General features: G+C 40.7%; 2 protein-coding genes across 5 annotated transcripts in view; one reads left to right on the top strand and one right to left on the bottom strand.

The window, feature by feature from the left end:
• HADHA (hydroxyacyl-CoA dehydrogenase trifunctional multienzyme complex subunit alpha) overlaps window positions 1–10768 on the bottom strand; it is a 42324-nt gene extending 31556 nt beyond the window's left edge. The window contains exons 1-4 of the mRNA XM_005895696.3: window positions 10611–10768; window positions 5238–5279; window positions 5074–5144; window positions 3658–3791 (exon numbers count right to left, since the gene is read on the bottom strand). Of these exons, the coding sequence (XP_005895758.1) occupies window positions 3658–3791; window positions 5074–5144; window positions 5238–5279; window positions 10611–10677 (314 nt within the window). The 5' untranslated portion in view covers window positions 10678–10768. The remainder of the gene's footprint in view (window positions 1–3657; window positions 3792–5073; window positions 5145–5237; window positions 5280–10610) is intronic.
• Window positions 10769–11000: 232 nt separating this feature from the next.
• The window catches only part of HADHB (hydroxyacyl-CoA dehydrogenase trifunctional multienzyme complex subunit beta), a 30134-nt gene continuing 23982 nt past the window's right edge, over window positions 11001–17152 (top strand). Inside the window, exons 1-2 of one of the 4 annotated variants that reach the window (XM_070379241.1) lie at window positions 11018–11089; window positions 11415–11653. In XM_070379241.1, coding sequence (XP_070235342.1) covers window positions 11644–11653 — 10 coding nt within the window. In that variant the 5' untranslated portion in view covers window positions 11018–11089; window positions 11415–11643. The other 3 variants (XM_070379242.1, XM_005895692.3, XM_005895693.3) reach the window with 3 other exon arrangements.

Consider the following 17152-nt stretch of genomic DNA (forward strand, 5'->3'; position numbering starts at 1 on the left):
AGCCCAGCATTTCTCATGATGTACTCTTCATATCAGTTAAATAAGCAGGGTGACAATATACAGGCTTGACATACTCCTTTTCCTGTTTGGAACCAGTCTGTTGTTCCATGTCCAGTTCTAACTGTTGCTGCCTGATCAGCATACAGGTTTCTCAAGAGGCAGGTCAGGTGGTCTGGTATTCCCATCTCCTTCAGAATTTTCCACAGATTATTGTGATTCACACAGTCAAAGGCTTTGGCATAGTCAATAAAGCAATAGATGTTTTTCTGGAACCCTCTTGCTTTTTCGATGATCCAGCGGATGTCAGTAATTTGATCTCTGGTTCCTCTGCCTTTTCTAAAACCAGATTGAACATCTGGAAGTTCATGGTTCACGTATTGCTGAAGCCTGGCTTGGGGAATTTTGAGCATTACTTTACTAGCATGTGAGATGAGTGCAATTGTGCAGTAGTTTGAGCATTCTTTGGCATTACCTTTCTTTGGGATTGGAATGAAAACTGACCTTTTCCAGTCCTGTGGCCACTGCTGAGTTTTCCAATTTGCTGGCATATTGAGTGCAGCATTTTCACAGCATCATCTTTCAGGATTTGAAATAGCTCAACTGGAATTCCATCACCTCCACTAGCTTTGTTTGTAGGCCCACTTGACTTCACCTTCCAGGATGTCTGGCTCTAGGTGAGTGATCACACTATCATGATTATCTGGGTCATGAAGATCTTTTTTGCACAGTTCTCCTGTGTATTCTTGCCACCTCTTCTTAATATCTTCTGCTTCTGTTAGGTCCATACCATTTCTGTCCTTTATTGAGCCCATCTTTGCATGAAATGTTCCCTTGGTATTTCTAATTTTCTTGAAGAGATCTCTAGTCTTTCTCATTCTATTGTTTTCCTCTATTTCTTTGCATTGATTGCCGAGTAGGGCTTTCTTATCTCTCCTTGCTATTCTTTGGAACTGTGCATTCAAATGGGTATATCTTTCCTTTTCTCCTTTGCTTTTTGCTTCTCTTGTTTTCACAGCTATTTGTAAGGCCTCCTCAGACAGCCATTTTGCTTTTTTTGCATTTCTTTTTCTTGGGGATGGTCTTGATCCCTGTCTCCTGTACAATGTCACGAACCTCCGTCCATAGTTCATCAGGCACTCTGTCTATCAGATCTAGTCCCTTAAATCTATTTCTCACTTCCACTGTATAATCATAAGGGATTTGATTTAGGTCATACCTGAATGGTCTAGTGATTTTCCCCACTTTCTTCAATTTAAATCTGAATTTGGCAATAAGGAGTTCATGATCTGAGCCACAGTCAGCTCCCGGTCTTGTTTTTGCTGACTGTATAGAGCTTGTCCATCTTTGGCTGCAAATATAGTCAATCTGATTTTGGTGTTGGCCATCTGGTGATGTCCATGTGTAGAGTCTTGTGTTGTTGAAAGAGGGTGTTTGCTATGACCAGTGTGTTCTCTTGGCAAAACTCGATTAGCCTTTGCCCTGCTTCATTCTGTACTCCAAGGCCAAATTTGCCTGTTACTCCAGGTGTTTCTTGACTTCCTACTTTTGCATTCCAGTCCCCTATAATGAAAAGGACGTCTTTTTTGGGTGTTAGTTCTAAAAGGTCTTGCAGGTCTTCACAGAACCGTTTAACTTCAGCTTCTTCAGCGTTACTGGTTGGGGCACAGACTTGGATTACCGTGATATTGAATGGTTTGCCTTGGAAACGAACAGAGATCATTCTGTTGTTTTTGAGATTGGATCCAAGTACTGCATTTCAGATTCTTTTGTTGACTATAATGGCTACTCCATTTCTTCTAAGGGATTCCTGCCCACAGTAGTAGATACAATGGTCATCTGGGTTAAATTCACCCATTCCTGTCCATTTTAGTTCGCTGATTCCTAGAATGTTGACGTTCACTCTTGCCATCTCCTGTTTGACCACTTTCAATTTTCGTGATTCATGGACCTAACACTCCAGGTTCCTATGCAATATTGCTCTTTTGAGCATTGGACCTTGCTTCTATCAGCAGTCCCATCCACAGCTGAGTGCTGTTTTTGCTTTGGCTCCATCCCTTCATTCTTTCTGCAGTTATTTCTCCATTGATCGTCACTATCATATTGGGCACCTACCAACCTGGGGAGTTCATCTTTCTCTGTCCTATCTTTTTGCCTTTTCATACTGTTCATGGGGTTCTCAAGGCAAGAATACTGAACTGGTTTGCCATTCCCTTCTCTAGCAGATCACATTCTGTCAGACCTCTCCGCCATGACCCGTCCATCTTAGGTGGCCCCACACAGCATGGCTTAGTTTCATTGAGTTAGACAAGGCTGTGGTCCATGCGATCAGATTGGCTTGTTGTCTGTGATTGTGGTTTCAGTCTGTCTGCCCTCTGATGCCCTCTCTTAGTGCCTACTGTCTTACTTGGGTTTCTCTTACCTTGGACGTGGGATATCTTCACAGCTGCTCCAGCAAAGTGCAGCTGCTGCTCCTTACCTTGGATGTGGGATATCTCCTCACAGCCATACTGAACAATGTTTAAAAGTATACAAGTACCTTAAATACAAATTATTAAGCCAATAATGCTGGCTATCATTGCCTAAACTTCAAAGAATCATAAAACAAATACCTATTTCTTACAGAATTAACAACTGTCAACATTTTAACCCGTTAAACAAACACTAAGATACCATCTCTCCTTATTTTTGCTTTAAAGTGTAAAAAAGTTATATATACATATATTATATCATGAAAAAAAGAAAGAAAATATTAGCTGTATTGGTAAAGTACTCTCTGACCTCCTCAAGTTCTATCAGCTACTTCGTTTACCCTGAAACATCCATTATTATATACTTGCAGTACAATCTTCAGACCAACTATGTATTTGTATCCATAAATAATACAGAGAAGTATTTTATGTGTTGTTTTAAAATGTTTACATAAACTATATACTGTACCAAATATTCTGCAAGTTGCTTTGTTTTTTTAATTTAACATATTTTTGAGTTCTAACATTATGCTGTAGATCTAGTTAGATCCTTTGAATTGTTTTTATAGCATTTTATCTTAAGAATATTCCACATTTACTTATCTATTACCCTCATGACTGACATTTAGTTTGTTTCAAATTCTTCACTATTGTAAATTACACAGGACTGAACATCCTTATGCATGTATGGGTCCTAAAAAACAAAGGATGGGATTTCTCCAGCATACATACCTAGAACAGATCATATGATACATGTATTTTCAGTTTTACTAAATTTTATCAAATTGTTCTCCAAGGTGGCTATACCAATTTTCAGTCCTAGTAACACTCAACTTTCTCATTTTTCCAAGTCTTTGCTAACATCATATTTTCAAACTTTTAAATGTTTGCTGGTCTGACAGATAGGAAAAAAAGGGCATCTCATTGTTAGTTTGGTTTTATAGTAATTATTCTACTCAAATACTGCTCCTTGAACTACTTTCAACTTCTTTAAAGAAAGGCTGGATTCAGTCTTATAAGGTTTAAGCAACAAGTCTCTATCAACTTTATTTATATTCATGAAAATAACACAAAAAGTAACTTTCAGAGAAAATTTACTTCTACTTTCTTTTCAAATGAGAAATGATAAGGCCTAAAAAACATACCTTTAGCCAAGATAAAATGTGATTTCAAATTTTCTGAAACTTACTTCAGATCAGCACCTGCAATGAAGCAGCCAGGCTTTGTTGAGATAAGGACGGCACTTCTGATCTGACTGCTAGACCAGACTTCATTCATTACTTCCATGAACTCTGAATGCAGTTCTTGACTTAGAGTATTCACCTGCCAAAGGGAAATACACATAAATCTAATGGTTTAAATTTGATGTAGTAGACATACAAATCACCACCCAAGGCTATTTTGATTACAGGAAATATATTTACCCAGGAGAAATACACTGTTAAAAGAAATAGGGAAATAAACAAACCAACATGCCAGCAGCTATTTATTCAGGTGCTTTGGCCAATGCCTTCCTCTAAAAAATAGTTCTCCTTAAAGGAGGAGCTCATAGTCCTAAGAGTTTGAATCATATGCAGGCTATAAAGTAAGTCTACATTTATCAGCATGGAAAAAAATTTGTATAATGTTAAGGGAAAAAAAGAATCAAAATTAGACAAATAGTATGATCTTAATTTTTAGAATACTGTTTGCTGAAACTAGATTAAATGTTAAAAGTGGTTATCTTGGGGTTTGGAGTATGAATGATTGTTATTTTCCTCTTAATTGCTTTCAAATGTCCAACCATAGGCATTTGTTATATTTGTGTTCAGGAAAAATGCTTAACTTAGAAAATACTGAAAAAATACCGTAAGTCTGAATCACTGCTCAGTAAATGCCAACCTCACTCTAGAGAGGGGGACTGGCTCTTACTTTCCTTAATTTGTGTTAGATGTTAATTGCTTGCATCTAGGTCCTCCTACTTCATTTAGGTCTCTGGTAACAAGATTTCTGAAACAGGAAATCTTTACAGCAACTTTAGGTGGGGGGAAAGCATGAGCTCCTCAAATATAGCTTTTCTTGGCAAAAGATTGGATTAATGCTGCATATTTTGTTGAAGTTGCCAAAAACAAATGAAGCCCCATTTTGAGTGGAATTTGATTTCTGATAACATGAATTGCACCAAGTCATTCAAGGCCCTCAGGAACCTTAATGACATTTAACTCAGTCAACTTACTATGAGTAATGACTCATGTCAGGCAGGTTAAGAAAGTTGACATAAGAACCTCATAGTTAAGACAAGTAGGTCAATTTTAATTCTTATAAACAAAGCTTGCACTTGGCTTCTTATCTAATAAACTATCTTATAATTCTACAGTGTAACAGAAGGCATGTATTAATCCTTGATGTTAATCTGATACCTCTACAGTGAACTAGAAATAATTCTTAAACAAGGATGTCTGCTGCAGAAAACTGCATCCTGTGGGCAAGTTCTCAAACTCTATCAAAACTGTAAACCCATGTGACAAGATTAGCGTCAAATTAGTGGATTTATTTCTCTGCCATTCAGGAATGTGTTAATGAATGCAGTGAGTAGAAATAAACTGCAGTGAATTAAATTAGGTACCTTTGAATTGGGTGAGTTAATTCGAATAACTGCCACATCCCCTCTGACTCCATAGTTAATATGGGTTCTGGCTAAAAAGAGAAGGAAAACTTATTTGTAAACATGTTTATGGCTAAATAAGTATAAAAAGCAATGAAAGCATGTCACTGAGAAATCAAACTTACTCAGCAAAGCAGAGGACCTTGTAAAACTGCGGCAAATATAACCTGTAAGGAAACGTATTTCACAATTAATTATTTTCAAAACAGAATTTCTATTTGTTGCTTGTTGTTCAGGTGCTAAGTCGTGTCCAACTCTTTGCAACCCCCATGGACTGCAGCATGCCAGGCTCCTATGTCCTCCACTATCCCCTGGAGTTTGTTCAAATTCATGAAATTCATGAATTTCTATAATACCTGCTACATATAACAACGCTGGAGTTTACAACAACAAGAAAACCAAAATTAGAATAAAGTGTTCCAGATCATTATTGTGACTATTACTGTATCTTTTTTGTTTCAATTATCAGGTCATATGATTACCTGGATACTAAATGTGGTAGTTGGAATGGCCTCTCAAGGATGTCCATGTCCCCAGAAATTGAGTATGTTAGGTTATATGGCAAATGGAGATAAAGGATGCAAATGGAATGAAGGTGGCTAATTTGCTGACCTTAATACAGGGAGATTAGCCTGGATTATTCAGCTATACAGTGTAATTATAAAGGAGCAGAAAAAGGCAAAAGAACCAGAAGATGGCAGCATGAGAACCCACTCTGCTGGCTATGAAGAAGTCAAAAAATGCAGGCAGCCTCTGGAAGCTAGAAAAAGCAAGGAAACAGATTCTCCTTTAGTGTCCAGAATGAACTCAGTCCTGCCAATACCTCTGATTTCAGCCCAGTAAGACTCATTTCTGATGTCCATAACTGTATGATCATAAATTTGTATTGTTTCAGATGCTGTTTGTGGAAATTTAGGGCCACAATAGGAAACAAATACACTAAGACAATAAATAATCTATTGATACAAAGCAATCTGTAACGTCAGTTCCAAATGCATTCCAAAGGTATCTCAAGCACATTCTCCAGCCGGGTCCTCTTGCATTTTTATGGAGAGATGGACTTCCCAGTGTCATGAAGAGTAAAATCAAGGCGCATCAGAGACTCCGCGAGTCTCTCCATCCTGCAGTTCTTTAAAGGAGGGGAAGAGAAGGCACAGAAAAGCAGCAGCTTTGTACGGCCTTAAAGGCCAAACGACGTGCTATTAAAGAAAGAAAACTGTAGATGGTGCCAGAACCACAGCGGGGTGATCACCGGTTCTGTCTGCATTTTTTTCTTTAAGCAATCCAAATCAGTACTCACAGGGCAAAGACAAAGGACCTGAGAGTCCCAAGCCTTGGGTTCAACCATCAAGTTTACCATTCACTAGCTGTATGGCCATGTATAAGTCTCTTAGAGCATTTCAGTGTTCTTACAAAGATAGAAGTAGAAGTGATGTAATGATTATAACAGTACCTGTAAATCAAAGTGCTACACTAAAGTAAATTAAGATAGGAGAAGCCAGCCATCTCCTCAATCTCCAGTGCCTCTGTTTCACTAATGATAAACTTCCTTTTGCTTTTCCATTATTTGCAATCTGTATCATCTGTATTTATCACTCTTCCTTTTTTATATCTGTATCAGTTCAGTTCAGTCGCTCAGTCGTGTCTGACTCTTTGCAACCCCATGAACCACAGCACACCAGGCCTCCCTGTCCATCACCAACTCCCGGAGTTCACCCAAACCCATGTCCATTGAGTCGGTAATGCCATCCAACCATCTCATCCTCTGTCGTCCCCTTCTCCTCCTGCCTTCAATCTTTCCCAGCATCAGGGTCTTTTCAAATGAGTCAACTCTTCTCATCAGGTGGCCAAAGGATTGGAGTTTCAGCTTCAACATCAGTCCTTCCAATGAACACCCAGGACCAGTCTCCTTTAGGATGGACTGGTTGGATCTCCTTGCAGTCAAGGGACTCTCAAGAGTCTTCTCCAGCACCACAGTATTGCAGTTTCACAAAGCCTTATTTTGAGATTCTGCCTACAACAATCTTTCCCTTCCCTGCCCCAATTTTTATCTTTATTACTCACTGTTTGGTTCTCTAATCACTGCATCTGTAGCAGCTGTTTCCCTCAAGTAAATTGCAATCTCCTCCAACATCATCTCGGAGTCATTCATTGTGCAACTAAAGTCTAGTGCAGTCTAACAGAACTGCTCCAGGCACCCAGAGTGAGCAGCAAGATAAAAATCCCTGTCTCTGTGGAGGAGGTGAAAATAGGTTTGGCATGAAAAGAGAGTTTGCCAATAAACTAAACATTCTGTGGGGGAGAAACCAGGTAATAAGCAATTATAACTAGAACAGGGTAAACTGAATTAGTGAGTGTGAATTGATTAGGGATGCAGGGTGGGAGAGGTGAGGTGGAAAGATAGACAAAAGACAAGAAACGTAAATATGTTAGAAGATACGCACCTAAGAAAAAAAAGAAAATAGAGCAGGTGGAGGGACAAGGGTTGTAATTCTGAAGACTAAATATCGGAGACAACTTGCCTTTGCGCCACCCCCTGCCCCACACCCATAGAGACATACACTAAATCAAGAGATAAAAAAAGAGAAAAATCACCAAATATACAACCATATCTGAACTGGAAAACAATTCCAAATCACAATAAACTAAATTAAGTTGAAATACAGGGTAGCTTTGTTTTTAGAATACAGCCTTACTCACTAACCTAACTAGGAAAGCTTACTTCAGAGCAGCTGGGTGAACTTTCACCCATATTTCCCACACCAGCAAAAGAGAGAGAACCCTTTACTCTACTTTTTAATCATTTTAACTCAAGAAGATACCTACAAGACCTAAGACTATAGCAGTGGAGAGAGCTGGATTATGCTGATACATATTTCAAATATGAACGTGTTACTATGGTTGTTAACAATTAACAGTTTTTCTCAATATCTAGTCCTGGTGAAGGGACAGGATTATGTAAGTAAGAGTCAAATTTAAATATACACCATCTGCTAAGATATCTGCCTTCAATTCATTACCTGAGAAATTGTTCTACTACTTATGTAATTAGGAATTTGGATTAGAATAGGAGTGGGGGGTAGAGAATAAGAGTGGGAATTAAGATATTTTGATCAAGATGTGATCTTCATTTGATAGTCACACTCAGAATTATAGCACTCATGCAGGAATGGGTTAAAACTTCAAGAAGTACAAATCAGTGTGAAGAATTTTAATCATCCATCATTAAATATCATAGTCTCATTAAAAGTCTGGCACTACCTAGGCACAGACTTTTAATTAGTGTTAGTCTTTTCAGTCTAAGTGGCAATCCAAGTATGCAAGTAATTTTAAATTCACTTTCTAGGCCTTTTTTTTTTTCAAAATTTATACATTGTTACTAAAAGGGGCAATAACTAATAAGTCATATTTTCTTTAAGAAATTTTAAATTAATTTTTATTAGAGTACAGTTGATTTATCAACACAATATTGTCTTAGTTTCTGCTGTACAACAAAGAAATCAGTTATACACATAAATGTATCCACTCTTTTTTAGATTCTAATCCCATATAGGTCACTACAGAGTACTGAGTTCCCTGGGCTTTATAGCAGGTTCTTATTAGTTATCTGTTTTACATACAGTAGCATGTGTATGTCAGTACCAATCCCCCAATTTATCTTTCCCCTCAGCCATATTTTCTTATAGGTTAAAACAGAATGCAAAATATAGATACACATATGTGTATCTATATTTCTATACAAAAAATATAGAAAAAGTAAGCTTGTAACTTTATCACACATGCACAATGTAAAAATTACTTTAAAAAAGTCTCAGATATATAAAATCATAATTCTTCAGGGCAGGGAAGAGTTAATAATAGCTAATATTTATTAATAATAATAGCACTTACTCCATGAAAAATTGCTTTACACCTAAAATACGCCCTTTAAAGCTCACAAGATGGTATTATTCCCCATTTCACAAAAGAGAAAACAGACATAGAAATGACTTGCCCAAGGTCACCAAAGGGTAAGGTCACCAGTGGGTAAAAGGCAGAGCCAGATTGAAACTGAGAAGTCACACTCCAAATCTAATGCTTTTAATTGCATTACCTTAAAATCAATGAAACGGAAGTTCAAAAATATACATCTGATAATTTTAAAGTGTTAAACCAAAAATGTGGAAAACAATCAAACTGTCAGGTAACATGACTGAATACTAACTGTAGGTATGTGAGTAGTAAGAGAAAGGGTGATTATTTTTTGCTTAACCCTTTCCCCCAATCTTTGCAACATTTCAATTTTCTGTAGTGTTATGACAGGTATGCACACACATACAGAGCAGTCCCGTGGAGACTAAAAACATTGGTCAAAATAACAAAGCAGAAAAGGTTCAAACATTCAAAATTAGTCCCTTACAGTAAAGGAACGCCTCTAAAAACAGCATACAGTGATTCAGAAGGAGGAAGGCATTTTATAAATTATATTTCTAATTAAGTAACCGATATTAAGTACAACATGCAACAAACAGTCACATTTCACCTTACAGATTTGAGACAGAAGGAAAATGCTTAATTTTCCACAAGCACCCACTTTAACTCTTTCACTGCCAGTTTGAAGAGAAAAAGACAATACAGCTAATGCAAGCTAACCGGGTATAGTCAGAAACAAGGGTAGAAATAGTTGGTAAAATTATCTAACATCTTGTTCTTTAAGATACAAGGTATCTGCATTTTTTTTTTTTAAGTGCTTCTTCTGGAAAGTTGCAGAATCTGCCTCTTGAAATTCTACATATTATACATTCACACTGGAATTACTGGAGCTGCAAAAGTTCAGCTTCCTGTTGAAGCGTGCTACTGCTAAGTCACTTCAGTCGTGTCCGACTCTGTGCGACCCCATAGACGGCAGCCCACCAGGCTCCCCCATCCCTGGGATTCTCCAGGCAAGAATACTGGAGTGGGTTGCCATTTTCTTCTCCAATGCGTGAAAGTGAAGTCGCTCAGTCGTGTCCGACTCTTAGCGACCCCATGGACTGCATCTACCCAGTGTGGTAATAGGTAAAAGGTTGTGAGGGAAAAGCGCAGGGAATGGCAGTCATTTGCAAGACTGGTTAATTTCATACAAGAAGTAAATAAGATGCTCCCCGTTACAGGCAAGGTGCAGTGAAGCACGAAGATGTGACAGATTGGACTGTCCTTGTTCTCTTAGTCCTCCCAATCCAGTAGGGACAGGTTCAAGGCCATCATTAAAGAAACTAAGAGGAGACCTGCGGAAAATGCCAGACCGGGTGGACAAGACTCAGAGACGTTAGGGGCTACGAAGCCTGAAACAGCTGCAGGACTCAAAACGAGAGAGAAAATGTCAGTCGCTGCGCCAGGGAATGAGACCGGGTCTCAGAGCAGCATCACTCCCCCTCATCCAGGGCCGCGGCAGGGAGGTGGCAGCCATGGGGAGACGCGGCTCCCGGGTCTCCGCAGTTCTGTCCCGGGGCCGTGGGGTGCCTTCAACCAGGCCTCACCTGAGCAGCGGAGCGTCCTGGAGGCAGTAAAGCGGCTGAGGCTGCCAATTGCTCGAGAGGCCACCATCTTGAGCGGGAGCGGACGAAAGTGGAAAGCCCTTCAAGTGCGGGCAGCCGAGTAGAGGACTTTTCTTCCCTCAGCCTGGCACTGCCCAGGCGCCCGACGTACTGCCTGACTGAAAACCCGCGACTGAAACCCCGATGGCGAGTTGCCGCCGGCTCCTTAACCTTGCCCTTCGCTTCCGGCTAACTCCCCGTTAGCCGAAAAAAAAGGACACTTTCTCCGCAGGAAAGGAAGAAAGCTCAGAGAGGACAGCTTTCCGGATTTTCCAGTCAGGCAGCCGGCGGGCAGGCAGGGAAGCCTGTGAGGCCCGCGAAGGGTCCTTTCCAGGGAGGCCCCGCCTCTTGGTACCCGTCTGGTCCTGTCATACGGGCGGGAGCCTTGCCTGCTGCTGGAGACTCAGCCGACGAGACCTAAGGTGAGAAGGGGCGTGCGCTCGGCTACCGCCTGCCCTTTCTCCGGCGGGGTCCGCAGTTTCCCGCCTGCTACGCCTGTGCCCCCGGCCGCCTGGCCTCCACTCCCTGGAGTTCGAGGGAGCGGAAGGAAGTTTCTCAGTCCGGGTCTCCGGTACGAGTGCAGTTTGGGCAGTAATTTGGCCTAGCGTTCTGTCTGTAGCTCCGAGCAACGATGTCGCCTATGCCTTTTAATTTATCACCGCAAGTTAACTAATTTGTGTGTGTGTGTGTCGGTTAAAAGCGCTGGCCTGTGTTCCAGTGGTGTTGTAACCCCTATTTTGCCTGTAGGCAGGTCGGCGGCTATTGAGAATCGCAACAGGGCCAGGAGTATTACCCCTTTTATAAAGCTTTCGAGGGTGAATCTCGGTTGTGTGGCTTTTTTGGAACTCGATTGTCAGACGAACTGAGGCATTCCTGTGTCCGGCTCCGACAGCCAAGGCTCAAGATCATTTTCTCATTCAGGAGGGAACCGAAGATCATCTGGTCTTTGATCTCCTTCACTGCATCGGTGAAGCCCATGAATCAGAGTGAGTCAGTTTACCCATGGCCACAGGTGGTAGCCTGTGTCTACTAACTTCTAGTCAAGAGCTCTGCACTACATGATAGCTGTTTTTGTGCTGGAGAGAGACGCTTGAGCCCTGGAATAAATTAATTGATTCCAAAAAGTGATGTTGAGGACCCTCTAGGTCGTTTCACCGCCATCTCATTTAATCCTCACGATCCCCAAATTGTTACTTAACGTTTTGTAGGTAAAGTTTGGGGGGCATGGTGATTTATATAAATTACTTGCTAGGTGGCAGAGCCAGATTCGGGCATAAATTTGTGCCACTTTTCACCAGATTGTTCCTCAGGAGAGGGAGAAGGAAGAGGCAGGGGGAAATGGCAGGGAAGTTGAGACTGAATTGAGGAGTATGGGAAGAAGAGAGGTTTCTGTTTAAAGCTTAAGTCAAATGGTGAGTCTTCCATCACTGAGCACGTTAAGCAGAATCTGGATGAGCAGTGACCTCTTAATTTACAAGAAAGGATTCTTGATGTTCAACAAAGGCCCTCCAACTTATAAGGTTTTTACAGTTCAAAGCTTGTCCTGCCCATGCAATGCTTTTTCATTTAATTCAGTGTAGTACTTATTGTTTAGATCAGGAATGGCAAACTTTTTCTGTAAAGGGCCAGGTAGTAAATAGTTTAGGCTTTATAACCCACATTGATCTCTGCCATATATTCTTTGTTTTATTTTGCTCTACAACTCTTTAAAAATGTGAAATCTATATTAGCTAGAGGCCCATGGGTTGTAGTTTGCCAGCCCCTGATTTAGGTCACTGTTTGACTCTCTGACTTTTTTGTTTCTTGTACTCTGAGCAAAATCATAAGCTCCATCAAGGACAGAAATGCTATTTTTCTCATTGTAGCTTTCATAAAGGGGAACTAAAGACCTTTATACCATCACCTACTGATACTAATAGCGAGCACAAGTATAACTCTTTATGGAATATGAGTTTTAACCCCTTGTTTTCCATGTTACAAATGTTTTCTCTGAATCTATTGTTAGCCTTTTAACTTTATTTTAGTATCTTTTACTGTGTAGATATTTTAAATGCTTATTTAATCAGATTTTTTAGTTACTTTCCATTATGGCCTCTGGGTGTCATCCCATATGTTGGAAACCTTTCCCCATTTAAGATTATAAAAATATTCTCTGATATTTTCTTGTAGCAGGTTAAAAAGTATTTATTTAGATTAATCCATCTGTAATTTGTACATACAGTGTGAGCTATGGATCTAATTTTTTTCCAAGTGGTTAGACATTTCCCCAGAAAATCTATTGAGTAAGTCATCTTTCTCCCACTTATTTGAAATGTTTTCTTTATTATATACTAAGTTCTCATACACATGAGTATGCTTATGAACTTACTACATCCTGTTCTGTTGATTCAGTTCAGTGCAGTTGCTGAGTCGTGTCTGACTCTTTGCAACCTCATGGACTGCAGCACGCTTCCCTGTCCATCACCAATTCCTGGAGCTTACTCAAACTCATATCCATTGAATTGGTGATGCCATCCAACAATCTCATCCTCTGTCGTCCCCTTCTCCTCCTGCCTTCAATCTTTCCCAGCATCAGGGTCTTTTCCAATGAGTCAGTTCTTGGCATCAGGTGGCCAAAGTATTGGAGTTTCAGGATCAGTACTTCAAATGAGTATTCAGGACTGATTTCCTTTAGGTTCAGCACTGTTTAATTCCTGGTGCTTTGTAGAAAGTTTTGATATCTGTTAGAGCAAGGTGTCCCTTTTTTTATTTTCTTGACTGTTTTCATGAATTTTATTTCGAAATAAGCTTTACTTAAGGAGACTTGTTTGCTATGACCAGTGCATTTTCTTGGCAAAACTCTATCAGTCTTTGCCCTGCTTCATTCCATATTCCAAGGCCAAATTTGCCTGTTACTCCAGGTGTTTCTTTACTTCCTACTTTTGCATTCCAGTCTCCTATAATGAAAAGGACATCTCTTTTGGGTGTTAGTTCTAAAAGGTCTTGTAGGTCTTCATAGAACCGTTCAGCTTCTTCAGTGTTACTGGTTGGAGCATAGACTTGGATTACTGTGATATTGAATGGTTTGCCTTGGAAACGAACAGAGATCATTCTGTCATTTTTGAGATTGCATATAAGTACTGCATTTCGGACTCTTTTGTTGACCATGATGGCTACTTCATTTCTTCTGAGGGATTCCTGCCTGCAGTAGTAGATATAATGGTCATCTGAGTTAAATTCATCCATTCCAGTCCATTTTAGTTCGCTGATTCCTAGAATGTCGACATTCACTCTTGCCATCTCTTGTTTGACCACTTCCAATTTGCCTTGAATCATGGATCTGACATTCCAGGTTCCTATGCAATATTGCTCTTTACAGCATCGGACCTTGCTTCTATCACCAGTCACATCCACAGCTGGGTATTGTTTTTGCTCTGGCTCTATCCCTTCATTCTTTCTGGAGTTATTTCTCCACTGATCTCCAGTAGCATATTGGGCACCTACTGACCTGGGGAGTTCCTCTTTCAGTATCCTATCATTTTGCCTTTTCATACAGTTCATGGGGTTCTCAAGGAAAGAATACTGAAGTGGTTTGCCATTCCCTTCTCCAGTGGACCACATTCTGTCAGATCTCTACACCATGACCCGCCCGTCTTGGATTGCCCCACGGGCATGGCTTAGTTTCATTGAGTTAGACAAGGCTGTGGTCCTAGTGTGATTAGATTGACCAGTTTCTAAAATCACTGCAGATGGTGACTGCAGCCATGAAATTAAAAGACTCTTACTCCTTGGAAGGAAAGTTATGACCAACCTAGATAGCATATTCAAAAGCAGAGACATTACTTTGCCAACAAAGGTCCGTCTAGTCAAGGCTATGGTTTTTCCTGTGTTCATGTATGGATGTGAGAGTTGAACTGTGAAGAAGGCTGAGTGCCGAAGAATTGATGCTTTTGAACTGTGGTGTTGGAGAAGACTCTTGAGAGTCCCTTGGACTGCAAGGAGATCCAACCAGTCCATTCTGAAGGAGATCAGCCCTGGGATTTCTTTGGAAGGAATGATGCTAAAGCTGAAACTCCAGTACTTTGGCCACCTCATGTGAAGAGTTGACTCATTGGAAAAGACTCTGATGCAGGGAGGGATTGGGGGCAGGAGGAGAAGGGGAGGTCCGAGGATGAGATGGCTGGATGGCATCACTGACTTCGATGGACGTGAGTCTGAGTGAACTCCGGGAGTTGGTGATGGACAGGGAGGCCTGGCGTGCTGGGATTCATGGGGTCGCAAAGAGTCGGACACGACTGAGTGACTGAACTGAACTGAACTGAAGGAGACTTGTATTCCAGACTCAAATGGCATCAAATGTTGCTTCTGGATAAAGTGGTCCTCATCTCATGGGCCAGTTTGTGTATTCCTGGCCAGAGTCGTTGAACATATACAAGCTGGTGAGCTGGTGAGAGGTTGGACTCCTCTTTTCAATCCATGTATTTGATAAATGTGATTTTTTTTTCTTTTTGGAAGCCACAGGACATCTCTTTTTAGCCTATGAAGACCTAAGAGAAATTAAATAAGGCTTTTATATTAGCTATTGCTGTATAGAGTTGGACCACAAAAAAGGCTGAGCACCAAAGAATTAATGCTTTCGAATTGCGGTGCTAGAGAAGACTCCTGAGAGTTCCTTGGACTGCGGGGAGATCAAACCAGTCAATCCTAAAGGAAATCAACCCTGAATATTCATCGGAAGGAATTTTCATTGGATGCTGAAGCTCTAATACTTTGGCCATCTAGTGGGAAGAGCCCATTCATTGAAAAAGAGCCTGATGCTGGGAAAGATTGAAGGCAAAAGAAGAGGGTGGCAGAGGATGAGATGAGATTAGATAACATCCTCGACTCAACAGACATGAATTTGAGCAAACTCTGAGACGTTGTGAAGGATGGGGAAGAATGGCATGCTGCAGTTCATGGGATCTCAAAGAGTCAGACATGACTTAGTGACTGAACAACAAACAATTGTTGTGTAACAAATTACTCCAAAATTTAGTAGCTTAAAACAATAAAAATTTGTTATACAGTTTCTGAGGGCCAGGAATCTGGAGTGACTTGGCTGGGTTGTTCTGGCTTTGAGTTTCTCATGAGGTTGCAGTCAGAATGTTGTCCAGGCTTGTAGTCATCCGAAAACTTGTCTGTGCTAGAGGATCCACTTCCAAGCTCACTCACATGACTGTTGACAGGAGTTGTCATCCTCCTGCCTCATCATGAGAGCCTCTTTGTGGGGCTGTTCCTGACATGCCAGCTGCCTTCTCCTGGAGCGAGTTATCTGAGAGACAGACCAAGATGGGAACTGCAGTATCTCTTACAGCCGAATCTAAAAAGTGACGTCTCAGAGAAGGCAATGGCACCCCACTCCAGTACTCTTGCATGGAAAATCCCATGGACGGAGGAGCCTGGTAGGCTGCAGTCCATGGGGTCGCTAAGAGTCGGACACGACTGAGCGACTTCACTTTCACTTTTCACTTTCATGCATTGGAGAAGGAAATGGCAACCCACTCCAGTGTTCTTGCCTGGAGAATCCCAGGGATGGGGGAGCCTGGTGGGCTGCCATCTATGGGGTCACGCAGAGTTGGACACGACTAAAGTGACTTAGCAGCAGCATCACTTCTGATGTATTCTTTGTTTACACCGACCAACCATGTAAATAAAAATTCAGAGAAATGGAGTTACTGATCAGAAGTTAGGTGTAGTTGTAATTTTTTGACAGTTAATTGCCAAATTGGCCTCCATAGGAATGTACCTGTGGAGGTGCAGCAGTTTATACTCTCAGCAGCAGTATATGAGAGAGCCTGTTTGTGCAGCCTCTACCACACAGTGAATGTCAGACCTCTAAGTCAAATGGTATACCTCTCTGTGGCTGTAATTTGTATTTCTTTTATGAGTGAGATTGAACATGTATCTAAGAGCCATTTGTGTTTCCATTTCCATGAACACTTTGTTCATATCGTTTGCCCATTTTTTTCTTACTGTTTCATAGGAACTCATTATGAGGAATTTAGGAAAATGTTTTAATATATTTTAAATATGTTTTAATATGTAGGAGTTTTGTATTTTTATTATTTTGAAATAATATCAAGCTTATAAAAAAGTAGCAAGTGTAGTATATGAACTTTTTTTCTTATATCAGGTAAGAAGTGATACTTTGAATTCTTTAGTGTGTATCCCCTTCAAATACAAATATTACACAAGGCATTCTACATCATCACAATACAAGCATCAAAATCAGGAAAGTCACACTGGTGGCTTCCTGATCCTATCCAATAGTCTGTACCCCTTTGACCCTAGAGAAAAACATAACCTCTGGAGCTAGCATGCGTGCGTGCTCAGTCGCTTCAGTCATGTCCAACTCTTCGTGATCCTCTGGACTATAGCCCACCAGGTTCCTCTGTCATGGGATTCTCCAGCCAAGAATACTGCTGGACTAGACTGTCTGGCTTCAAATCATAGCTCTGCCTCTTACT

Source organism: Bos mutus, chromosome 11 (assembly GCF_027580195.1).
Source record: "Bos mutus isolate GX-2022 chromosome 11, NWIPB_WYAK_1.1, whole genome shotgun sequence".
Lineage (NCBI taxonomy): Eukaryota > Metazoa > Chordata > Mammalia > Artiodactyla > Bovidae > Bos > Bos mutus.